The sequence below is a fragment of the Fukomys damarensis genome, unplaced genomic scaffold (genome assembly GCF_012274545.1).
Source record: "Fukomys damarensis isolate Sample0158 unplaced genomic scaffold, DMR_v1.0_HiC HiC_scaffold_10, whole genome shotgun sequence".
In the NCBI taxonomy this organism is placed as follows: Eukaryota; Metazoa; Chordata; class Mammalia; order Rodentia; family Bathyergidae; genus Fukomys; species Fukomys damarensis.
This window is the reverse complement of record NW_022900922.1, coordinates 15,581,981-15,607,715: the sequence shown is the minus strand read 5'-3', so window position 1 is coordinate 15,607,715 and position 25,735 is coordinate 15,581,981. Positions and strand designations below refer to the sequence as shown.

Genomic DNA, 25,735 nt, shown 5'->3' with positions numbered 1-25,735 from the left:
AGGTCAGGCAGGATGGGGAACAGAGAAAATAAGCAGGACTCAGGGCTCTCCAGAATTCCCCCCTCTTCGACTTCACAATTGCTTTAGAGAGCCTGCGGCCTTATGGAGAATCACCATTTTGAGAACAAACCCTACAGGGCTGGGTCCAAAAGGTTTCAAGCAAACCGCAACTTGCAATGGTCCCATCCATACCTCAGGCCTGAGGCCAACCTGACAGGGACACAGATCAGTGAGAAAGTGGGAAAGAAATAACTTCTGCCAAAGAGCAGGCAGAGCACCCTGAGCAAAAGTACTGTCCTCCCAGAAGCACAGACTCCCAGAACGAACCCTTGTTTTGGGGCTTCCTGGCTGGTGGCTGCCCTGGAGGTGGAAGTGTAGGAGGTGGCACCCAAGGCTCTGGAACAGTGCTGTGGCTCAGAGTAGCTGGCACCCCACGGGGCTATGCGCCTTCTCCTCTCACCGTCATGCAGAAAACCTCTCTCGCAAGTATCAATCTTACTCAAACGGTTCAGGAAAGACCTCCCTTTGCTGAGCCGCAGTCTGTCCCTGGAGGAGGAGGGTAAGCTCCAGCCCTGAGGAGCCGCTTGAGACTTAGGGACATGAAGCAACTGGCAGGAACCAAATCTAATGCTGGCAAAGCTGTGGCATGGCAGATAATTTCCTTGAGGTGGGGGAGGGGAGTTTCCAAGTATTTCACCTCAGAGCCAGAGAAAATATTCTGGAAACCAGTACTGAAGGTGTGCAGACATTAACAAGACGCTGGACCCTTTGGTACTGAAACCCCGTTTATTGGCAGGGCCCATAGGGACTAAGGCTTCAGGTAAGGAGATCGAAGTGATGGAGATGTGGACTCTTGCAGTTGGTTGGAGTTCAGGGCCACTGGGCAAGGGGCAGCGAGGACCACATGGTGGAGGAATCCATCAAGCAAACAGCATGGGGCTCCCGGGGACACTGCTGGGCCTCAGAGATGGCCCTTTCCACTTCTGCAACCCATAAGGGCTGACAGGCTGGGTTTGCCAAGATATGGCCTAAGCAGTTCTTGGGATGAAGGACAGTCACAGCCCCATCCTACACAGAAGTTTCTAACAGCAAATCAGAAGGAACTAAGAGGTGGGGATGGAGCTCGGTGGCACCGCGCCTGCCTAGCAAGCGTTAAGGTCCTGAGTTTGATTCCCAGTACCAAAAAAAAAGAAGGACCTGTGCTCCAGCATTGCCTCCACCCACCCTGCTCCTGCTCCTGCTGTGCCCAGTACGGGTCACCAGGTTACAGGAGCTCCTAGAAGGAAGCAGATACAAAACCAAGGGAAATGGCTGCCCATGGCACTACATCTAGATATAAAACAATGAGAAGCTGATACAAGGCTTCTAAATGCACAATTCTCTTTTAAACAGTGATCAATACTTTGAGTAATTTGGGGCAACCCGAAGACAATGTCTGCCACATGCCACTGGGATGCTGCCAGCAAGTGACACAAGGGTGTCAGGTGCCACACTGCACAGGATGTGGCTTACACGAGAAGCCACAGGTGTCAGTGAACAGATCTTCCTGCAGCCACACCCAGCAGCCAGTGTCATCACGGCTGAGGACATCACTGAGGTCACCCACTGGGGCACAGAACATGAGATGGAATCACAGCCGGACTTCCGTGACATGGTGAGAAAACTTCCTGCGAGGAGGGGAAACGGGTGGAGCTGGGAACGGAAGTTTTATTTATAAGATTTACTGAATTCCTAACAGTCCTTAAAAATTCCAGATGTAAAACTTCCGTTATCAAATCAGTGAAAATAGTATACATATCTGGTTTTACCAAAAGGGAAAAATCTGGCAATATTTACCAGTTTCCAAAGGATTAAGAAAAAGAGTAGAGAAACCAGGAAAATACACAAGGCAACATTGCCCTTCTTATCCTCCATCCGCGTAGCACTGTGGAAAGTGTTTTGGGGTTCTTGGCTTTTTTTTTTTTTTTTTGGTCTAATACAGTTTACCAGTTGTCCAGAAAATCAAACCCTGTCTTCAAGACGACGTTGCTTGAGGTGACCTGTGGAGGAACAAAGTGGTGAAGTAAGACAGGAGCTTCTTTTTCAGTTATGCAGAATCTAAAAACAGCATCTCATTTAAAATGACCCAAATGAAGTAACTGGCTTCCTCTCAGGGGCCCTGATCTCAATTTACCTCAGTGCTGGAGACCAGAAAAATCACATCAAATTCGATGCAAGCCGCCCTCTGCCCAGTCTAGCCCCTCACAGCACTTCTGTGCAACCTGCAACCTCCTCACAGGGAGAGCAGAGAACAGAGTGTTTCTCCACTCCTAGGAATCTTTTCTGTTTCTGAACAACATCCCAAAGCGAGGGAGGTCGAGCTAGGGAGTCACTCTTTCTAGTGCAAAACATACATACCTGCACACACAATGAGGACACAACAAAAAAGGCAAGAACTTTGTACAGCTGAGGGACTAAAATCTAAGAAAGGTGGAAAGTTCACTTCTTCCCAAACATGAAAGAAGGTAAAGAATGAATTTCTAGGCCCTGGGAAATCACTGACACTCTTGTGTCCAGGGAAATGAGAGTGACTTCGAGGGCTGTGGGTACACACGGCTGGGTTTGTACAAAGCGACTACAGTATCAAATTCTAGACAGAAAACAGAACGGTGGCTGCCTGGGGCTGGGGAAGAAGAATGGAGTTAGTGTTTAGTAGGACAGTGCTTTGGCTGTGATTTGGTTTTGCTTTGCTTACTTTGTGTGTGGATAGAAGCCAGGGCCTCACACATGCTAAGTACAAGGTCTATCACTGACCTACGTGCTAGCCCCAGAGTTGCAGCTCTGGAGACAGTAGGTATCATAGCTGTACAACATTAATACCACTGAATGCACACTTAGTTAAAATGAGAAATTTTATGTCATGTATTTTACCAAAATTAAATATGTTTTTAATATGTCAAAAAAAGTGACCACAGAAGGCCAAGGAGTCCCAAGGACAGAGGGGGCTGGTGATACTGACACAGAGGAGCCCCCATCCGGTGCTCACCAGCCTGCAAGGAGCCAGGAGCCCTTGGGCACACTGGGGGCACAGCCAGGCCTCTCAGGTGTGCCTGAGGAGGCAGATAGCCCTGCTGACAGGAGCTCTGGCTCCAAGTCAGAACCTGGTCCCTATGCAGCCAGCTCCCACAGCAAAAGCCCCTCATAAGGGCAGAGCCAGCGACAACCACCTACCTCACCCAGAGGACCTGACCCTTCCTCTGCTACCCACCCACCCCACACCCTGGAAAGGGCTCCGTTGTCTAAACTCCACCATGCCTGGAGAGGAACAATGTCCTTACAAGCCGAGTCCTGGTGGCTATGCCCTGGCTGAGCTCTGGGGTCCCACCTGAATCCCTGGACCTCAGAACACCTGTAGGACCCTTCCTCACTAACAGTCCCCCAACTAACCACCATCTTCCTGCAGCCCCCCTTGCTGCCTCCACACTGGGTAAGAAGGCAGTGGCCATACGACCTGCTGACAAGTTAGGGCTGCCATCAGCCCCAAGTTTTCTGAGGAGGACAGTGCAACACCAGCGGCTGGTCCATCCTATGGGGTACCCCTCAGCTGCCCCAGAGCAAGTCCCTGGTCTGCCGCAGCCTTGACGCTAGCCTCTCACCTGTGCAGGCTTGGGCTCCGGGAACAGAGCATCGTCCTCGTCCTCTTCATCTCGCCCGGCATCGGGAGACAACGGCTTCCCCGGGGGCTCACAGGGCGTGACCTCAGGTAACATGCTGGTGGGGCCCTGCACCAGCTGGGGTCTCTCACGCTCGGTGCTTGTGCTGGGAAGGCGCAGGGCCTTGGCCTCCCGGTCCTTTGGGGAGGGATCCTGCCGGTAACAAGTAGGCAGCACCTTCTCCCCCTTCTCCATGGACTTGATCTGGCTGGGGGTCAGCGACTGGAACTCAGCCTCAGGCCCCTCCCGGGACCGCTCAGCATTGATCTTCCAGAAAGATGCCTCCTCTTCCTTCCTGGCTGGACCCAGGGCGTCCAGGCTGGAGGACCTGCTGCCCTGCGAGGCTTTGGGCAGCGGCCTTGGCTCACTGGTGGCCATGCCATTGCTCGGTTCCTGGATGGACAAGGAGGCAATGCTGAACTCCATCTGACTCTGTGATGGGATGAGGAAGGGGAGAGAAGAGAAAGTAAGCCTTAGGGTCCACTGCGACAGGCAGGCCATCTGGTGCACAACTCCCAGCCATGTGCAGACCCGCAGTAGCGCAAGCCACTTTCCATTTATTGGAACTTTCTGTCTCTCCTGAGTGGCTATTTTCAGTTTGGCCCTGGATCATCTGAAACCAACCGGAGGCCCCACAGTTATGAGCTGCTCTGACCCTTCCCCCACAACCGCAGCAAGGCCACCTAGGCCACCTCATGTGGACCCCATGAAGCCACATCTTCCCAGCCTGCAGAAATGGTCATCTGCACTCCAGTCCTTCCTAAAGTTAACCCAACAGCCGGGCATGGTGGTGCACGCCTGTAATCCCAGCACTTGGGAGGCTGAGACAGGAGGATCTCTGTGAGTTCAAGACCAGCCTGGGCTACATAGTGAGCTCCAGGTCAGTCTCAACTACATAGTGAGACCCTGTCTCAAAAAATGAAAATAAATAAATAAAGTTAACCCAATAATCTCTCTTCCCTACCCTTTCATTCCCTCATGCCTTCTCTTGCTCCTTTTAAAAATGGATAAATGTAGGTAATAAAACAACATTACACCTTTAGCCCCTTTCTTCCTATTTCACATTGGTGTAGGGAAAGTGGGAAGGGTAGGGCAAAGCTAATAAGGGAAAAGAAAAAATATGAGAAAATGAAAAAAATGAAAATGAAGTGTTTGTAAAGGGGGAGGGGAGGAAGGGTGAAGGGAGGGCAGGGACAAGGGGAAGAAATGAGAACCAAGACCTGTCATGTAGAGGTACAGATCCTAATAATGAATGTGACTGTACTTTATACCTAAAATGTACCAATAAACTCAATGGGGGAAAAAAACCCAAAACATTACAGGAAGTTGGGAAAGCACAAAAGAAGAAAAATCAGTCATACTCCTTCCTCATCACAAGCAACTTCTGGGAGCATGTCTTCAGAGGGGTGGGTCCCACCAGGCCCAGAACTCTGGGCGTTGCTTTCCACCTGCTCATGAGCCTTACTGTGTGTTGCCCAGTCTTCACAGCTGGTATTCTAATGGCTGCAAACATTTCACTCAGCAGCATCCCGCCACCTACCGTACCATCTTCTTACTCTCAATTTTCCTGCTAATTCTCTTGCTAAAATCAGGGCAGCCAGGAACATCTTGATGCACATAGCCCTCTTTCACTCTGGGTTAACTGCTTCAGATAAATTCCCAGAAATGACACATCAAAATACAAAAGTGTGAGCCTCTCTGTATGTAATTTTAGATCCATACTCTCAAGTCGAATCAAGGTGCTTTGCAGTGGCTGCCCATTTCTCTCCACCTCCCTACAACCATATTATATATATAAAGTAGCATTTGGAGTCACTGAGCATAATAATTTAAAACTGTCTGTGCTACCTTAACACATAGAGCATAGGTCTTTAGGACTTTAATGCAAATTCCCTCACTCAGCAAATGGTCAGTTTGGTTCTTTACAAGCACTCTTCTTTACAAGACCAGTGCGAGCCACAGGTCTTGAGCCCCAGAGCTGTGAAGTCCCATGTCTGGCACATTCCTGGCAGGTGCCCTGCAGGCTCGGAAGCTGCGATGATGCCATAAACATGAAGAGCTCAAGTTCAAACCAAAAGCCCAAGCTGCCTGGCAGCTCAGGCATCAGGAAATGAAATCCAAGAAGCAGCCATCAAAGCTTCAGGTACAACCAGGAGCTGTCGTTACACACACATGTACACGACTGTATCCAATGCAGTGGTTTTGCTTTTTGTGGCAGTAGGGAATGAACCCAGGGCCTTTGCATTAAGCTTATCCTCTTTTTAAAAAAAATTTTTTTAAAAATTTTGAGATAGTTTCTCTCTAAATTGCCCAGGCTGGTGGTCTCAAACCTGGCAATCTTCCTGCCTTAGCCTTTCAGAGAAATGGGAGTATACATATCGGCCACATGACCTATTCAGACATGTAGTTTTTAAATTACTTTCCATTCTACAAATAAGAAAATTGATGTTTGAAGTGATCAGATCACCCTAGGACACGAGTCCTTTAGGAGAGTCTATAGCTGGAATTTTGGCCTGGATTGCGTGATTCTGAGGTCTGGCTATATAGACAAGCAGCCCTGGCTGCAAAGAACAAAGCCTTGTACACAGAACTCAGCTCGTGCGTCCATGATCTGATTTGATTTTTAAAGGACCACTTCTGAGTGAAGTGTTCTGAATACTCTGCATATTTCCAAATTCCACCACAGAATACAAACACTGTAGGCAAAGGAATGATCGTTACTTTAAGTAAGGAAGTCACTAAAAATAGCTGGGAAGTAGCCCAAGACCCAGTGTGAGAGCTGACTTTGATCTGGAAATTGTAGTGTAAGGCTTTTAGACTAGAGCACTTTGTCAAACCCCAGCTTTTTTAGGATCAGCATTTTCTCTGGTGGGATCTTGGCTTAGAAGCCTGTGAAGGGTGAGGCAGGACATTCTGTCAACGTGGCTGAGCTGGGTGCTGGGGAGGGCAGCGAGTCACAGCAGTTCGGAAGCCACATCCTTGCTGGAAGGAACTGAGCATCAGCTGAGTCAGGGTGATACCCCACGTGGTGACAGGTACACCTGGCCCTTCGTGAGTTAGTGGAGGCCTCGGGACAGCACCTCATGGATGGGTGTCTTTGGTTAGGAGAGTCTGTATCAGCAGGAGCTGTTTTAAGACTTTGGAGATGAAAAAAAAAGACTTTGGAGATGACAGAATGAAAACAATAACTTAAAGAAGTAAATAAGTTTTAATGTACTTGCTTCTTTTTCCCTATGTTTTTTTTTTTGGGGGGGGGTGGTACCAGGGATCAAACTTGGGACCTTGCACTTGCAAGGCAGGCAGCGGAACCACATCCTCCGCCCCTGTATGTTCTTTATTTTGCACATCAAGTATATTTACAATCTCCTTTAGAAACAGACCTCTTCAATCATGCTGGATGAGGGGTCTTGGCCATTCCTCACTCACAGGAAAAGAGTCTATTATTTAGGATTTACAAACCATGGTATGTGCACCACTGCCCGGACCAAAGGACCCAGGACCTATTAAAAAGAATGGACCCTAGGGACAACCCACTTTCCGGTCCCCCTTCTGTCTCTCTTAGACAGAAGCTTTCTTTCTCAATAAATTTTTCCTACTCTTAACCTCCATTGTTCCTAGAATTCATTCTTTGACTTTAGGGAACATGAACTCAATGTTTCAAATATCTAGCAGGTTCGGGGGTTACATCTATTCCCTTATATTTGGAGGTCTTCCAACAAGATTACTGGACAAAGGTAAGAGTTTTCTTTCACAGGTTCTAATTTTGGTCTTTTTGCTTCATAGACTGTAACTTTTGTTTCATAAGTTCTGATTCTTGTTTCATAGAATCTTTTTGTTTCATAAGCTCTGGCCATTTGTTTCATAGATTCTTGCTTTTGTTTCATAAATTCTGACCCTTGTTTCAACTTCTGTACAATTATTATTTCAGTTTCTAAGAGTGACTCTTTCCCCACCTTGCCCTTCCATTTTAGTGCTCATGCTTAGATTATACATGGTCTAATTTCTTTAAAATTTTCTTTATTCTTACCTATGGACTGCTAAACTGTAAATGGTCATACAAATGGAACCAAAGACAAATGTGCTAAACTTCCTTTACTGGGATCCATCACGTTGACCTTGTAAAAAGTTCTTAACTGCTAGACTACAATACGACTTCTATGTTGGATTCTAAAGTCCTCTGGACCTTCTGTTTGCTCTCTTTGTGGAAAGCTATTACTAGTTCTTCCTGGTGTAAACATAACAAGCCAGGTGACATTATTTAGCCCATGTATTCTTAACTGTTTCTTTGGCTTTGTCTCCTCCAGACATAAAGCTATTAGGTTACCCAAGAGGACAATGCCTGGAGCCTATGGAGGGCCTTTAGATAGATGTTCTGCAGAGTAACTCTGACTGTTGGTCACAACTAGCACCCTCTTCAGCTGGAATTAGCCAGAATGTCTTCACCACTTGCCCCCTCATGGCAGTTAGGGATACTTCTTCAGAGGGGGGATACTGTAGACAGGTAAGTTAATTAGGTATCTTGTAGGCAATTAGACAGGGCCGCCATCGAGGTGCCAGCCTCAAGGTGCCAGCCCCCAAGAAGCCAACATGGAGAACAAATGAGGTACATTCACTGGTTAGCATTATAAAAAGAAGAGGCACCACTTCCCCTAAAGATTGCAGTGATTGATATTCTAAATGGGAAATCCCTTGTATGTGATTTGTTTTCCCATTTGATCCCAATTTAATCAATATTACCTGGTTACAAGATCCCAATGATGAATGCAACTGTATTGTTTACCTTCAATGTGCCAATAAACTTAATGGAAAAAAAAATATTACCTGGGTGACTGCACTTGTAATCTTATTGGTTAGTTGTGGTTTTGTCCCACCTTGTAAATTTCCACTGGGCCTTATAGTTTTGTTCCACTTTGTACCCACCTCACCACATGGCTTTGCTGTATAAAACACCTTTGAAAAGTGGGGGGAGTGGGCAACCCACTTTTGGTTCCCCCTTCTGCCTCTTAGAAGCTTTCTTTCTCTCAATAAATTTTTCCTACTCTTAAAAAAAAAAAGAATGGACCCTATCAAGGTAGGCAAGAACAGAGAGCCACCATCTTCCTGAATCCTGCAGGGCCACCCACTGTCATCTATGCACACAGCATAGGACAGTACAGTTGTGTAGGTTGCACGGAGCAGTGTCAGGCCTGTCTGCCATTTCAAAGCAAGTTCTACTGCTTTATGCTTCTGGTCTCCACACTTGGCCCCTCCTCCGTCATCCAGGTCACTCAACCCGAGGGCTCACTGAACCCAGAGGGTCTGCCTGGGAGGACTCAGTCTAGCCAGGCTGGGCGTTAGTCAGCCCATATGGGAGCCAGGTCTCGACTGGCCACATCCATTCTAAAAACAGCAACACCACAACAGAGCCCAGCATCTATTTTTGTGTCCTACTCACTGGAGAGGAATGTGTAACATTTCAGTAAAGGGGCAGTTACTGCTGCCAAAACCAACTGCTTGGCTTGGCAGCCTCGGCAGATCTAAACTGTTGGGACAAAGACTACAGGAGCATCACTGGAAAGCACTGAAGTGTGCTGGACAGAGCCTAATGAACTTGCCATGCGCGCAATGTATATCCTTCTCTCCTCCACGCCAAAGAATAGCAGGAAGAGGAGCAGGAATATGAAAAACTCCCAGGACCACAAAATGAGAGAAGTGGCAGTCAGGTGGGGAAAAGTGACTATCAGGGCATGAACACACTGGGCGGTGACGGGCAGTTCCAGGGCTGGGGCAGCAACCGAGCACTGCCTAATACACCTGCGTGTCTACTCCCAAAACCTGGCAGGGAGCCCAGGGGAGCAGAGATGGTAAAGATGCTGGCAGTTGGGGTCCTGGGGAACCTGAGCAGGGCGTCCAGGCCAAGACCTGTAAGGAGCAGTACAGAGGGATCCCTCAGGACCTACCTCCGGCCTTGTCACCCACAGGGACAAAGAAAAGCCACTCCACGTCTCCATCTCCAGCATTTCTCCACAGTCACACGGACCCCCAGGAGTAGCTGAACATCAAGTGAAAGAATGGAGCGGACAGAAAGAAGCCACACAGCTGGGGAGCGAGCCGATGAGTGCTCAGGGCTCTGCCTGCCCTGCCTAACCTTCCTCCACAGGCATTCTGCAGACCTCCAGGGGAATGCAACGAATCTTCTCTCCTGCCTCTCCTGTCTGGAGCATTCTGAGTGCTAGGATTTTTCCTCTGAATCAACAGCAGGAGAGAGGAATGCAGTGGGACCCAAGGGCACATGTCTGCCAAGCTGACAGATGAGTGGAAAAGATGACAACTGTGACCACCCCTGTGGGACAGGCAGGCCTCCCTCCCACCTCCCCTGCACAGTGGCTGTCAGGGCTGGGGAGTCGATGTTCAGTGCGAACAGAGGTCCATTCTACTAGATGGAAAGAGCTCTGGATATGTTTGATTTAATCATTCCACAATGTATACAGATTTTTAAATCTCTCTGTACTCTATAAATACATGCAATTCTATAACAAGAAAAAAAGAGTTCTGAAGATGGACAGTGATGATGGTTGTACAACAATGTGAAGATAATATGTAAATGCTGTTGTACTCTGCGCTTAACCATAGCTAATGAGCTGGGGTTGCGGCTCAGTGGAAGAGGTGAGCTTAGCTCGGGTGAGGCCCCAGGATTCAATGCTGAGAATCAAAAAGAGAGGGGGCGGGGGAGGGAGGGAAGGAGGGGAAGGAGAGAAAGAGACAGAAGAAAGGGGTAAAGGGAAAAGGAAAAGAAAGGACTAAAGGCCGGGGATTCAGCTCAGTGGCACTGCACCTGCCTTGCAAGCACAAGATCCTGAGTTTGATCCCCAGCACCAGAAAAAAAAAAAGAAGGAAAACTAAAAGGATGAACATGGTAATTTTATTATTTATAGTAGCACTTTATCACAGTTAATAAAATATTTAAACATTAATAATGATAAACAGCGGTGGGGGAAGACCCAAGATTAGCAACACCCGGAGGGACGTGGCTTACACTTAATCACAGCCACATACTGCGGCCCTCACCCCGAGGCTGCGGCTGCTCTGCCTTGCCTGGACCAGCCAGACAAAGCAATGTTGCAGGCGTCTGTGAGCCGAAGCCACGCTGGCTAGCTGGAGTCACGGCCAGCTGGGGATGCAGCCCAGGCACGTGAGAGGTGGGTGTGGGTGTGAATGATTGCAGGCAGGGACACCAAGAGAACAGCCCTGCTGAGCCCTGCTCTGACCGCAGATCCCAGTGTAAACGCTGCTCAGAGCGACTCGGCCATGGGAAGCATGTGACCAAGAGAGGAAGGATCCTCCACAGGACAATCAGAAACGGGGTCTAGCCTGCAGTCCAAATAGGGCGACCAAGGCCAGGCCTCCTAATGCCTCCTGTGTGCGGCTCTCAGAGATGTTCTTAGACATCTTTAAGTCCTTAGAAGAGTGTGACCAACATCTGGATGTGCAGGGGTATGACTGAGGAGGGCCAAGCTCTTTAAAACCCAACCCTAAGGGAGGAAGAAAGCACGCCTCTCCTCTCTCAAGCACCCTCACTGTCAGCTCCAGGGGCTCCAACCCTGAACTCCACCTTGAGAGATCATGTGGAAAGGTGCAGACAGGGAGACCCACAGCCTGAGAAAGAAGTAGGCGCTTTCAAACGGGACATGGTGACACATATCTGTAATCGCAGTATGAGGGAGGCTGAGGCAGGAGTGCAAGGTCAAGTCCTGAGTAGGTAATTTAGTGAGATTCTGTCTCAAAATGAAAGGACTAGAGATGTAGATATTGAGGAAAGAGACAGAAAGAAAGAGAGAAAGAGAGAGAGAGAGAGAGAGGGAGGGAGGGAGAGAGAAACAGGGAGAAGGGAGGGAGGGAGGGAGGAACGAAGGAAGGGAAGAAAAGAGAAGTACTTTCACTGGGGGATCTAACAGCCTCGATTTCTGCTAAAGGGCCCAAGTCACATGAGGAGCTCGCATCAGCCTCATTTCAGGGAGCTATGGCTGGTTGGCACCAGCAAGGTGTCACCTGACTGAGTGGATCATCACTCTCCTCGCTGCAGACACTGCCACTCCCCATCCCAGAGATGTGCCTGGGCCAGAGACGTGCCACTCCGAGGGCAGCCCCACCAGGCCTCAGGACATCACTTGCACTAGGTTATGAACATACACATGTCCTGTCCACGGTGGCCTAGGGAGGGAGACGGTTAAGGGAGCAGAGCAGATACTCGCATGACGCAGGCCATAGGCTGCCCTTCCCAGCATTTGCACTGCTGTGACTCCCCCGCCTTCCCCTTGGCATCATCCAGGAGGACCTGGCCCAGGGAGCACATGTGCACCGAGGCTGCTCACTCCCAACAGGGAGACACCTCCCTCCCTCCTCCACAGACACCCTCTGTAGGTCTCTGCTCACACACTGGCTACCTGGCAGCCACAGAAGATGAGGACAGGGGACCCAGCTGGACGTCGGGGAAGTGTGTGCGGCCACCCCTCACTTGACGTGACCTGGCAGACAGGCTGCTGTGGGTTTGCCACCTGTCACTTCGCTCCTGACACCCCATGCCACCCCAGCCCAGCCCTGTCACCATCTCCCTGGTCCAGGACCTGGGGACACTCAGCTCCTGCAGGCCTGTTCCCCCTCACCTGCCCTCGGCACACACCTGGGTGCCGGCTAATCTCCACCAGATAATTTAAAAGAGATACGCTAGACACAGATGCTCGTACCCAGTGTAATGGTGTGACAGAGGCAGAACACATCTGTGTATCCCCAACATCTCTCACATGAGAATAATCTTGACTGCCCCAGGTGTCCACATGCAGGACCAGCTCGCTGCCCCCTCGGATCAGTACTTGTGTACCAAATGCTATCTGTGGGCGCAGGGCCAGTGGCTGTCCCATCCACCTGAACCCTGGTGGGACATTTCAGGACATAGCTCCTAAAGTATACGAGGCATCTGGGGTCCTTGGAGACATCCGTGGGGCTCCTGGATGCCCCTGTGTGCTGGGACAGTGGCTCCGATCAGAAACTGCAGGGACAAGTGAAAGCCCAGGAAATTAGGTCCTTAAACCATCAGCACTTGAATCCTGTTCGACCTCAATCCAAACCCTATTCTGGGAATATACCCACCCACACACAGCACTGAATGTCCTAGAACTCCGAAAACTCTGGCCTTTCTGTTCTTTTCTTGCTTTAGTCACTGTCCTGCTCGTGAACACACATCTCAGGGACAGCAAGAGACCAGGGAATTCCTTGAAGCTAGCTGGGTATGATACTCTCACTCCACTCAGGGCAGGGCCACTGTGGTCCCACTGCTGGTGGGCAGGGGCACAGGCTGACAGAAGCTCCCAGGTCTGGCCCTGAGCCCAGGCTGGCTGGGTGCTGGAGCCACATCAGAGACCTGGGGCATCACTGGGTCTGGCTGGCAGCATCAACCTGACTTCCTATCAACTACACTGGGTCTCCTAACTCCCCACAGCCCTCTTCCCTTGGATAAGGCACCAGTGGGGCCACAGCCTCCTGAGCAGAGCAAATGCCAAAAGAAAATGTAGAGCTACTTGATTCTTGTAAAAGGACAAATACATCTCAATTTAATCCAACTTACCCTTGTTTCCCAGGAGAAAGGGGCAGAGTGTTCATCTTGCCAAGTTATGTCCTGAAATAAAAATTCAAGAATAAATCTGAAACCCAAACTCAGACAACCTCATGCAAACATGCACCCAGGGCCGTGAGGGAACCCAAACGCAGGAATGACCCCAGGTCCTGGCTCTGAGCAAGATGAGGTCCTGATGCTCAGCGTGGAAGGTGCTGACTGCCACAGCTGCTTCTGCCTCAACCCCTGCCCCACCTCCTGACACTTAGGGAACTCTGGTGGGGCTCTTAATGACTCAACCCAGGAGGGAGGAAGTGGGACACACTTTCAGTCCTCAGAAGAACCAGCTCAATCTCAGCTGTGTGCTCACAGGAGTCGACAAAGCATTTGGAGCCTCAGTTTCCTCATTGGTAAAAGGAAAATTGTACCACCCTTGTGAGGATTAAATGAAGCTAAGGCCACAATTGGCCAGGCAACAGTAACATGTCTGAGTTCCTGCCTCTCCGTGTGCCTACAGAGATCTGAAAGACTTGGTCAACAGCCAGTGAAGAAAACAACACCGATTTCAGGTGAGTACCTGGCTATAGCGAGAAATAGAGCATCATCACCCCAACCATCCCAGTAGAGCAGAGTGGGCAGAGCCCTTCTTAACCTCACCCTGGACGTGACCGCAGGACTGAACAAATGCTTTGGGGACCCCCACCCCATGGCTCTCCTGCACACCCTGTGGTGCTCCTGGGCTGGCAAATACCTCATCTGCGCCTTGGGAATCCACCTGCTGGACCCAAACAGGGGACACGCTGGGTGACACAAACTGAAAAGAGGCTAAAATGTTCTAATTGAGACTGACACTATTATTACACCCATACTTCATCTCCCCCACCAAATAAGAATTCCAGGGAATCTCTGTCCATCCATAAAGTACCCATTAAATCCTATCTGTTCCCACCCAATGGTCCTGACTGCAGCACTCCTCCCTAGCTTGGCCCCAGGGAGGGCAGAGAATCGGGCAGAGGCCCCACCCCCAAAGGAACGCTGCACAAACACACCAGACCGGCTAGCCAACCCTGCAGTCCTGCTCCATGAGCCAAGCGGCAGCTGCCTCTGCCTAGGAGCAGCGACAATAGAATGCAGGGAACTGTGTGACAACTCCCCCGCTCCCCCATGAGTGGCCATCCCAAGGTCACAAGGCAACCTAATAGCCTGTTCACTGCCTCACCCCAGGGCCTGAGAACGGGGGTGTACACCCGCAGACACTCCAACCAGGTACAAAGGAGTTCTGCGCCAGCCCCATCTGCGCGCACCTCAAGAACTCCCTAACGCTTCAGTGAGCTGGCTCTCTCCGAAACCCTGGGGGCTTGGAGAGAGCCTTGGTCTGTGGGTAGAGATTTCCGCTGGCTAGAACTGCCCCCTCTGTAAAAGGAAAATCCATACCCAGGGACAGAGCCAGACCTGGAGACAGGACCACTACTCCAGCCTCCTCAACATGTGTGGGAGGACCAAGGACTGCAGGAAACCCTGCAGACCCAGGTAGGACAAAGGGTGGGGGGGGCCAACGCAGACAGTTTAGAGCCACACAGCCATCAGCTGCAGCTGCCCCCAGACAGACCACAGACACCTCAGGGTCAAGGCCATCATCACAAGGCCTCCCACATGACAACATCTGAAGGTAATGCTGCCTCACAACTGGTTTGCCCTGCTTTTTTACTACTCAGAGCCATCAGGCAAAACTCCTAAAGACAACAGGAAGAGGGTGACTGGTTTTGCCTTTGGAATTTCAGCTAAACACATCGTCTGGAGGGTGAGTGTCGATACCCTGGCAGCAGGAGGCTCCACACAGGCAGGGGCCAACGGCAACTGCAGGCCACCCTTGGCTCCAGGTACCTGGCAGGGGAAGGGAACTGAGTTAACAGACTTGAAAGTCTCTCAAATATTAGGCTTTTAGCCAGGCGTGGTGGCGCATGCCTGTAATCCCAGCACTCGGGAGGCTGAGGCAGGAGGACCGCTGTGAGTTCGAGACCAGCCTGAGCTACATAGTGAGTTCGAGGTCAGTCTCAACTACATAGTGAGAGCGTGTCTCAAAGAAACAAACAAACAAAAATATTAGGCTCTTGAGACTGTAAGTTCCTCTTAAAAATAATGATACAGAGGCTTTGTTTTCAGGTGGAAAACAAAGGAGGCTGTTGGGACTAAAGTTCCTTCTTTTCTGGGTGTGATCATGAGAAGGTAAAGGAAACCACATGCTTCTACCAGAGCCACAGCCCCACCACTCCAGTGGAAAGAGGCAGCGTATGGTGATCACCGCAGGCAGGAGGAGCACAGGAGTCTCCGCTACAGGGTCGAAAGGGAACACAGCACCGACTCCACCGTGACGCTTTATGACCTGTCTTTATTTATTTATTTTTGGTACTGGGGATCGAACTCTGGTCCCTGTGCTTGCAAGGAGGTGGCAGAGCCATTGTCTTTAAAACATGAATTATAAAATCTGAGCTAAGATAAAGTTAAGAGGGCTTCGGGCTTGGGAAGTGACTGAGTAGTGACTTTGAGGAGCAAAGGATGAATGAACGCCAAGCCTGGCGCATCAGGTCTCAGTGATCACTGTGGCGGGGCACAGATCGAGATTGGTCACACTGATTTCTCCACAATTTGGTGTCCCATCAGCTGTTTATTGCTTGCTCCAGCCAGATGCTAAGTCAAAGGGTAGATTCCTTGGATTTCTGCAATTCTGAGCTCAAAACAACTAATAAAGTACTTACAAAAATAAACCTGCCAAACAAGAATGCGAAGGAAGCTCTGATGTTAGCTGCAGGGACTCTAGCCACAAGCAGGTCTGGCACGGCAACAGGTCCCCAGGCTGTGGGATGCAAACGGCATTGGGATTTCAGAGTGGCAGCAGCCCCCTTCCCTCATACACATGCCACATAGCATCACACACACACACACACACACACACACACTGCCATCTTTTCTGCTACTCATCTTTTCTGCTACTCTCACAATGACCAGCAGGCAATCCATACAGGGCCAGATTTGGTCACCATTGCACATGTCTGCTGCAGGGTTGTTCGTAAGACCCTCCCACCCATATCCCAGGCACCTAGAATGGAGACCATCCAAGCACCACAGCACATCTAAGCAGACGCCAAGATGACAAGAGTGGGCTGCATCTTGGCTGAGCAGTTCCCTCAGGGTCAAACTCCTCTCCTTGGAGATGTCTACGTTGGAGGCAACACTTACTCCCTCTAGAAATGGCTTTTCCTCTAGAGCCCAGCCTCGTATCACCAAGTCCCAAAGGAGAAAGCGAAAAGCTGAGAAGCCCGGGGAGACAGTGCAGCAACTATCAGAGGCCTCACTACAGATGAGAGGCTCTGCTGGTCTGCAGGTAGCTCTAAGAGGCCATCCCAGAGGCCACGAGTACCTGCTCTCATCCTGAAAATGTTTATTCAACTCAGTTTCTGTCTTCTAGAGTAAACAGTGTTTAAAAAAAAAACAAAAACACTATATCCTTGCGCATGTGCACATTCCCTCTCTCCCTCCCTCCCTTCCTCCCTCCCTCCCTCTCTCTCCTCCCTCTCCCTCTCTCTCTTTAGTACTGGAAGATATACTTGTGAAAGAATTATGTAATGTGTATCAATTTCTTGTTTCCTGTTGTTAAACACAGCCATTATTAAAGTTAACGTACATAAATTCACAATTAAATACACTATATTAAAAACAAAAGTGATACACTTCGTGCCTGTAAGGATGACTATTACTTTTTTAAAAATGGAAAATAACAACCAGAACCCTGGCCAGGACTGGCAGGAATGTGGAATGGTGTGGCCTATGTAGAACAGCCCAGTAGTTCTTCAAAAAGTGAAATGTACAAATGCCACATGGTCCCACAATTCCACTCCACTTTACGTACCCTAAAGCATGAAAGCAGGGCCTCAACTGACACTATGGCTCCCATGTCCTTTCCGAATTACTATCAACAGGCCCAAAGTGGAAACAATTCTAACGTCCAGGTAGGCAGGTAGGTAAATGAGCTGTGCTCTATCCATGCAGCAGAATATAATTCAGTCTTAAAAAGAAATGGCATTCTGACACGTGCTACAATGTGGATAAATTAGGAAGACATTATGCTTCGTGAAAGGAGCTCAACACCAGGACACAGGCTGTATGAGTCCACTGAGATGAAGCACCTAGAGAAGGAAAAATCATGGTGACAGAAAGCATAAGATGCCACGGAGGCGGGGAGGATGTTATTCTATCATGTGTATAGAGTTTTACTGTTTAAAGGATATATAGCTTCACTTTAAATAAAAACATTCTGGAATAGATGGTGGTGAATACACTAAATGCCACTGTACACTTAAAAATGGTTAAAATAGTAAATTTTATGTTTCATATATTTTATCATATATACAGAGCTTAAATGCAAATTACTGAAGGAAAGAATCCAGTCTGAACAGGCTACAGACTGCCTGATTCCAGCTGTATGACATCTTGGAAAAAGGCAAAACTATAACGGCAGGAGAACGACCAATGGTTGCTGGGGCTGAGAGAACGGAGGGATGAAGGTGTAGTAGAAGGACTCGCGTGAACCAATTCCGTGTGAACAGACCATGAATCTTCTCCGTGCCATACTACAATGGTGGTACCAGACCAGGAGTGAATCTGACATCAACCAAGGTCTCTGGGTGAGAATAGTAGCGTTAGCACAGGTTCGCTCAACAAAGTCACCATTGTGGTCTGGGGTGCTGAGGACGGGGAAGGCGGTTGTATACACACAGAGGTGTGTTTAGGAGAGGAGTCTGAGGGAACTCCATACTTTCTGTTCAGTTTTGCTGGGAAACTAAAACTGCTCTAAAAAATATTTTTTAAAGTTTTGTCTCTTCAACAGAAGGTTATCCTCAAACTTGTCATTTCCTAAGCACTTTAGCACATTTCCCTACCAGCTGTGTTCCTGCAGCTACTGATCTACTGTACCAGCCAGGTCGGGGCAGCAGTTACTTACCACCCTGCCCACTGGCTCCATCCTGCTGCTGCAGGTGCGACCAAGAGGCAAGCGCCAGAGACCAGGGTCAGCCAGCACCATCCCGAACCAGCTGCAGAACATCTCCTGGCACATCATCAGACATACTAACATCATTATATGCTACAGCCAATGTGACTTCTTGCTATTAAAACTGAAAAGGATTTTGATAACATAGTTTCTGAAAATATTCAGTCATAAACACTCATTAATCACTGGTCATGATTTCTCTGTAAAGTCAGAGCTGCAAAATTATTCTAAAAGGCAAAACTCTGGACTTCAAATTCACTTCAAATGTGGTGGAAGTTTATAAATATGAACATTTCTTCCACATGCAGTTGATAAAAGATTAGGCATTGGTCTTTGACAACTTTCTCTCCTACTTTAGGACCGGTATACTATTGGGGCACTGGTGAAGGGACAGGGCAGCACTTCGGAGGGCACCGTCTTAGGTGGAGGCCACTCAGTCCCCTATCAGCTGTGCCAAGAAGGGCATCCAGATCGGGCAGGCAGCTTCCCATAGCCAGCAGACAGACCCCTCTCCCCACAGGATTCATCCCTCACAGGGGAAGATGCCTAGGGCCTCAGGAGCCTGTGGAGCTGGGCTCACATTGCAGCTGATCCCAGACACCTGACTCAGGACTCAGAGCCCAGCCCAGAACTCTGTTACAAGTCAGAACCACCTAAGGTGCTGTCTCCTAACTACAATCTGTGGGCTCCACCTGGCTTAATTAAAAACAACATATAGGGGCTGGGGTTGTACCTCTCAGGCCTAGCATGTGCAAGGCCTGGGTTGTTTTCAGCATCACTTTAAAATCAAAAGCAAAATCTTCCCCGGGTAATTGTCTCTGAAGCCACTGTCTTATGGGGGAACCCATCTAGCTCAAGACCCATGGGCCTCCCAAGAGCCCCAAGACCCATGGGACTTCAGACACCCTCTGGTGTCAGAGGTCCATGACCATCTGACCAGCTCTGCAGAGGCCACAACCACAAAGCTCCTCAGCAAACCCTGCTGGGTGCTCTCGCCATCCTCAATAACTCCCATGAAAAGCCCCTGGTTCAGGTGATTCTCGTGATGGCTCACAGTTTCCAGGCCTGATCTTGTTATCCCCACACAGAGCCCAGCAGAGTCATGGCTTTTTGTCACAGCCACCACTTAGGGCAAATCCCACTGAAAGACTTCTTTGTTCTTCCTGTCACTGTGGCTAATAACAATGTTTCACACTACAGGAGCTACCTTGCTATCAACAGCAAACCCTCTCATCAGGCAGAGGCAGAACAGGGTGTATACTATTAGGAGTGCCTTGTTTCTAAGTCAGAATGACAGCCATTAAAGTCTCCAGAAATAGATTCTGTTTTCTTGGGTAATTCAGAAGCAGCGCCTGTAACCCTGCAGCTGCTCTCTGAAACTGTGAGTGGTCAAGGACCCGAAGTCCAAAGGTGAGGGGAGTTGATAAACAGTGGCATCTTGGCCTAAGCTGAGAAATGCTAGAAGCTAGAGCGAGAAAGCTGGGACAGCAGAGCCTGTGGAGAAGGGACAGAAAGCCTCCTATGTGCAAAACTGTGCTACATGCAGGCGAGGTATATTTCTGCTGGTGAGCTGTCTGTTACCTCAAAGACCCGGTGTCTGTAGGCCACTTGATCATAAAACATCAGTACTGAGAGATGCCAGAGTACAGCATCCTGGGCTTGTCAATCAACTGAGATCAGGGCACAGTCCATTGGCAAATTCCAGTCCTATTAAAGATGGGAGTGAGGCAACCATGTGTTTGAATTGAAAACTTCTGTTCACACAAAAACCTGATGTTCAGAGCAGCTTTATTCAGGCTTGCCCAAATTTGGAACCACCCAAATCATCTTTCAATAGGTGAATGGATAAACTAACGGTGCTACATTCAGATAGTGGAGCACTGTTCAGTGCTAAATGGCAAGGATCCATCAAACCATGAAAAGACATAGAAGAACCTTAAATACACATTATCACATACAAACAGTCTATCAGAAAAGGCTACATGCTGCATGGTTCCAACTGTTTGACATTCTTGGAAAGGGCAAAACTGTGGAGACAGATCAGTGATCAGCAGGGGTGGACAGAAGCTTGGAGGGTCCCCAGGGCACTAAAACCATTCTGCAAGATGCAGCTGGGGGACCCTGTTGCTCATCAAGGCTTACAGTGTGCTAGCAACTGCGAACCCTAATGTGAATTCCAGACTTTGGGTAATAATGAGGTGCCCATGTAGGCTCATGGGTGCACCTCTGTGGGGTACTGACAGGGTTGAGACCATCTGTGTGGGCTGGGGGAGGTGGGGGTACATGGAAACTCTACTTCCCACTCAATTTTGTTATAAACCTAATCTGTTCTAAAGAAATAAATCTGTTTAAAAGAGAGGGATGGTTAAAATGTGCTCTTTTTTAAACCATCGGCCTATTCCTAGTAACTATTTTCATACGTATGGAATTGGTGCCTTTCCTTTTGGCTTAAGCTATATTTAACTGCTGAGATGGTGGGGGGTCCATAACCGGAAATACAAATCTGCAGCTCCCAAGACAGAAAGCAGTTATGACTTAACTGCCAATGCATTCCTCTGTGGATGCAAATTCAGAAACTCAGGCCTCCACAAATCACAGCAGAAACAAAACCAGTGCCACTCACTTTGGTAATGGGACTAGGGAACAGTGTCGGTGCAGGAAACTGGAAGGGAAGGAACAGAAAATAAGCACAAAGTCTAAGAAGACAGGTCTAGTGGGCAGTCGTTCATTTATTTATTTGGAAGAAATGGCTATTTCCCCCCAGTACTATGGAAATCTCTTGCTTAGGGTGTGAAAGTAATTCCTGTCCATTAAAAGATGACTCCAAACCTGCTCACAATCTTCCTGCCCTCCCACCCTGCATGACTATGAACAGGTCATTTCACTTAGTTGTAAAACTTGTTCCCAGGCTGCTACTGGGCCACACTCCCACAGAAACTAGTGGGCAGAGCCACCTGGGGAGGGGAGGCCACGTGGTCTTCCTGGCCACAGCCCCCATGCTGCAGGGAAGTGCTAACTAGAGTGAAAAACCTCAGTCTCCAAGGGGACGCTTGTGGGACCAGCCCCTGGCTGCCCCTGGCTGCCCCATTGCAGCCTGTGGAACTGGATTAGGTGACATCTCAATGCCTGCCCAGCAGCTGAGCACTGAGCCCCAGGCAGAGGGACACAAAAAGCCACGCTCACCCTGTCATCTGTTCTAAAACATACATGGATATGCCAGACAGACGGAGAGAATTATAATTCATACATTCCACCTTCCTTAAAAAACAAGTCCAAATTATTGAGAAAACAACTTTCAAATTAGTACTTTTGCTTTTTCCAAAGAAGAAGAAGAAGAAGAAAAACGAAGCTGAGCTGTTATAGTGGGAAGGGAAGAGGAAGCCCCACCTGTCCCAGGGGCCATGAAACAACCTCAAACCAACACAGACTTAAAGCTTGAGAAAAGTTCTGGAAGGATCCTCTCAATTGTTCTCCAACACTGCTTCAGCATGGTTTAAAACATTTAATAACCTTCTACACGTGCAACTTTTAAAATAAGTTAGTTTATTTAAAAAACCCAAGCTGGGGATTTAGCTCAGCGGTTCGCTGGCCTGCTTTGCAAGCGCAAGGACCCGAGTTTGATCCCCGGTACCCTCCCCCCCAAAAAAAAACCAACAACAACAACAAAAATAAATAAAAAACCCAGACACTTAGGCTGACCAGCACTCAGGCCCTCAGGAGTCTGGACCGGGGTGGGGAGGGGTCCTTTGCAGGCAGCCCAGGAGCTACTGGATGGATGCAGCAGCTCAGCAAGGCTTTCTGACCACAGGGACTCCACAACTGTGGCAGCTGCAGGGTAGGAAAGCCACCAGACCTTAAAAACCTATGGCAGTGCAGCAGGTATCTGGGAACCCAAGAGGCCAAAGCCCAGGGGAGTAAGAGAGTGCCTAACAGTGCTCCAGGCTCCTGTAAGAGGAGGATGTGGGCTCAAGGGCAGCAGTTGGTCATGCAAAGCTGCTGCTGAGTGGATGGAGCTGACTGGCTCCTGGGTCTCAGAACTCTATGTTCTACATGCAAAATCCAGATCAGGTCCTGGCATATGGAAATACCACTCCTGCCAGCTCCACCCACTGCCTGGATCAGTGAGGCAGGCAGGCAGAGCCACATGGACAGGATGCACTGGCTACCCAAGTGTCCCAGTCACCTGCTCAGGGCTTGTTTGCAGCCACGAAGGCAGCACAGTGTGGAGTCCTGTAACTCTCACTAGGGGACTCAAAGCTTCTCGATGCGTGGCAAGGAGATTGGGGGTGGTGGTGGGGGAATAGGTAACACATCCCTAAATCAAGGATTTAGGATCTTAGGATTTTTTTTTTTCTATCTGATAACAAGACGCAGCAGTAGAAACATATAGGGACATCCATAAATCCTTGTAAAACAAAGAAAGAAGAACACAACTATTAAAAAGCAGGGAACACGTTAGACTGTTAAGTGCAAGTATGCCTTCATGTGCTTACCAAATCCAAACCAAAGGGATGTCCCTGCGCCTGTGCCTGCTCCAAGCCAGGCCCTGTGAGCCACGAGTTTCACCCCAGCTCCAAAGAGGGAAAAGTGCCCCGTAGAAGGCAGTACACTGCTGTGGGTACTGCCAGAACCAGAACCAGGGCTCCAAGAACTCTGCTTTACTGTTGCAAGTATCCTTAGCAGTTAAGGCTTAGGGTGACAGTGGGTGGGGAGAAGGCAAATAAGACGCACTTCTGTGCATATATACTGAGGTCAGATGTCCATGGTTACAGGAGCTAGTGCAGATGTTGGCATCGTAAGCTAGGATGCTTCTCATTTCCAATAAACAGACCAGCAGAAACACTTGCCTGATCAATTCCCAAGAAGAACCAAAGTACTCTTAGGTTCCTTCACAGCTTTTTCAATACTAAAGCAAGCTACCTCCTTCTCTGCAGAGGTTCAAGTTAAGTCATCAAAGTAAGGGGGACCTGAACCCAGCCAGGTCTTCCTGCCCCACAGAGAGCAAGGGTGAAAACAGACACACACACACACACACACACACACACACACACACACACAGTGCTGCACCTGTTCTATGCCAGCCAAGCTTGGTGCCTGAACTGAACCCCTGACCCCACCCAGATCTACACACTGGGTTCCTGTTTGCCCCTGTAACACCTACAAATGGGTAGAATTGGGCCTGTCCAACTTGTGGTCTATGGGCTGCTTATCTCCTTTTTAAAAAAGTGTTACAATAACAAGTATTAAAAAATAAAGCAAGTTCTGCTACTTATCCACATTACGTATTTTACATGTGGCCCAAGACAATTCCTCTTCACTCAATGTGGCCCAGGCAAGTCAAAAGGCTGAATTCCCATGGGCTAGATGATGTTTACCACATCCTCTGAATGCTCTCACTTAAAATATCGCTATGTGTAACACAAAAATGTTACTGGCAATGGTGGAGGGTATTTATAGAAATAGGCAGTGCCCTCCAGGGTAGCTGAAAGGCCTGTGAAGCCCTGAGTCCATGTTACAAGATAGAAGATGGAGTGCCCTACTCAATCTGGTTTAGGGTCCTCTCACTCAGTCTTGGGGCCATCTATTTGAGCCAGCCTGTGTAGCATCCTAACTGCGGGTCATCCCCTGTCCTGCCCTTACCTATTATCCCTTGTGCCTGGGAGCTGGCTCTCCTCCAAGAAGGTTTCCTGGGGGCAACAAAGAGACCACAGACTTCACTTAGGCACCAACTGCTCCTCTAGTCTGACGAAATTAAAATTCCCTGGTGCCATTACACCACACAGCCACTGCAGGCAAAAATGCCCCCTGGGCAACATCACTAAAATCTAGAAGCTGTGTGCCCCTCTGCCACCAGTGCCAAAGATGGCCAGAGGCATTCTAGGGCGTGCTTTCAGGTCATTTTTGCAAAGGTGAGATTCAACTCTCAATAATAGGGCTGGATGGAAAGGAACATGGTGGCCAACACACGTTTTACTTGTTTTTATTACACTAGGTCTGAAATTCTGAAACAGCCTGGTCTGGCACCAGATTAGGAATTATAGTAAATATTTGGCCACATCTTTCCTTCTTGGTAACCATAGTTTCCAATGTGACCTGGCTTTTTTTTTTTTTTTTTTTTTTTTTTTTTTTTTTTATCAGGGGATTGAACTTAGGACCTTGCACTTGTGAGGCAGGCGGGAGAACCACTAAACTAAATCCCCAGCCAGTGACCTGGCTTTTTAATGACATGCAGACATACCACTACTTTGAGCTGGATACCCAGGGAGAACCAGTGACAGTCACTCTCCAACATGTGTAAGTGCCTACAGGTTCACTTTCTGTAGGACTTACTAAAAGTCATGATTCTTCCACAAGGAAGCCCAAACCTGAGCAAAAACACCCCACACACGTCCTCACAGATATGCTTATTTCACACTGAACATGTTCCAGCTTTAGGAATACCATTTAAAACCTACATTTTCATCTCCCTAGTGAACCACACCCTTGTTTTTCCTGGCAAAGCCCCTGGAGTTTAAAGTCCAGAGGAGACTTTTCTTTTGATTCCACCAGAAGAAGGCAATGTTGGCAGCAGTTCCGTTCTGCCACACTTCCGTTACATTAAAGTGGGCTTATGACCACAAACATTTTGTGATGTATATGTCTCCATGTACGCTGCCTGAAAATGTGACAAACCTCATTCTTAACTTGAATTCCTTCCACATACACAGCTTCCTCGGAAAACTCTCGGGCTCCTCCTCCCGCAGCCTCAGCAGGGGCCTGGACTGGGAGTTTATCTCTCACTTCCACACTTTAGCCACAGTGCATTTTCCAAGGGTACCAAACCGGTTCCAGGAGCCTTTGTAACTGAGCGCTCAGTAGTTTACTGCCGTTTCTCATTCCCTCTCCACAGCGTTAGTCCCTCTACAAGTCTGCGCCCTCCCTAGGAGCAGTGGCTCGCTGGAGCTCTCAAAACTTCTCCCTCTCTGGTTTTTACTACAAAAACGGGGTCGCCACGCGAATCCCCAAAACATTTGCTGCACGCCGAGATTACTGGGGACGCGTCCCAGGGCAATGGACATTGCCCCTTCTCCTTGGAAGGCACTCCCTCTCCTCAGGAACCCGCCTGGCCACTTCACTTTCGGAGCGCATCACCAACACTGACACTTCGGGAGCTGAGTGCCTCGCGGCAGACAGGGGTGGTACAATCCGCTTTCACAGGACGGAAACTGAGGCTCACCCATGGATACACAGATGTCAAGGGGCAGAGCTGAACCAGAACCCAGGTCGGACGCTCCAGAATTCCGTCCGGTCTGGATGGCCCCGCGCCCTCGCCGCGCCCTCTACCCACGGACCCTCCCAGTCCCCCGCGCCCACCTCGTCGCCGAAGCGCACCAGCTTCTGGCCCGTGGGGCCACGCAGGCCGGGGAA

General features: G+C 49.1%; 1 protein-coding gene across 1 annotated transcript; it reads right to left on the bottom strand.

The window, feature by feature from the left end:
• Positions 1–1,552: 1,552 nt before the first annotated feature.
• CUNH1orf198 (chromosome unknown C1orf198 homolog) lies at positions 1,553–25,729 on the bottom strand. Its single transcript, XM_010621925.2, has 4 exons — positions 25,682–25,729; positions 13,294–13,344; positions 3,636–4,124; positions 1,553–2,039 (listed from the first exon to the last, which is right to left on the bottom strand). Exons 3-4 carry the CDS (start codon positions 4,116–4,118, stop codon positions 1,983–1,985), a joined length of 540 nt encoding a protein of 179 aa, XP_010620227.1. The 5' UTR covers positions 4,119–4,124; positions 13,294–13,344; positions 25,682–25,729; the 3' UTR covers positions 1,553–1,982.
• Positions 25,730–25,735: the final 6 nt, after the last annotated feature.

Bases quoted from the DNA above. Each gene is read 5' to 3' on its own strand.
- CUNH1orf198 (XM_010621925.2), bottom strand. From the start codon at position 4,118: ATGGAGTTCAGCATTGCCTCCTTGTCCATCCAGGAACCGAGCAATGGC. The intron at 2,040-3,635 runs GTGAGAGGCTAG...GTTCCTCCACAG, and splicing joins CGGAGCCCAAGCCTGCACAG to GTCACCTCAAGCAACGTCGT.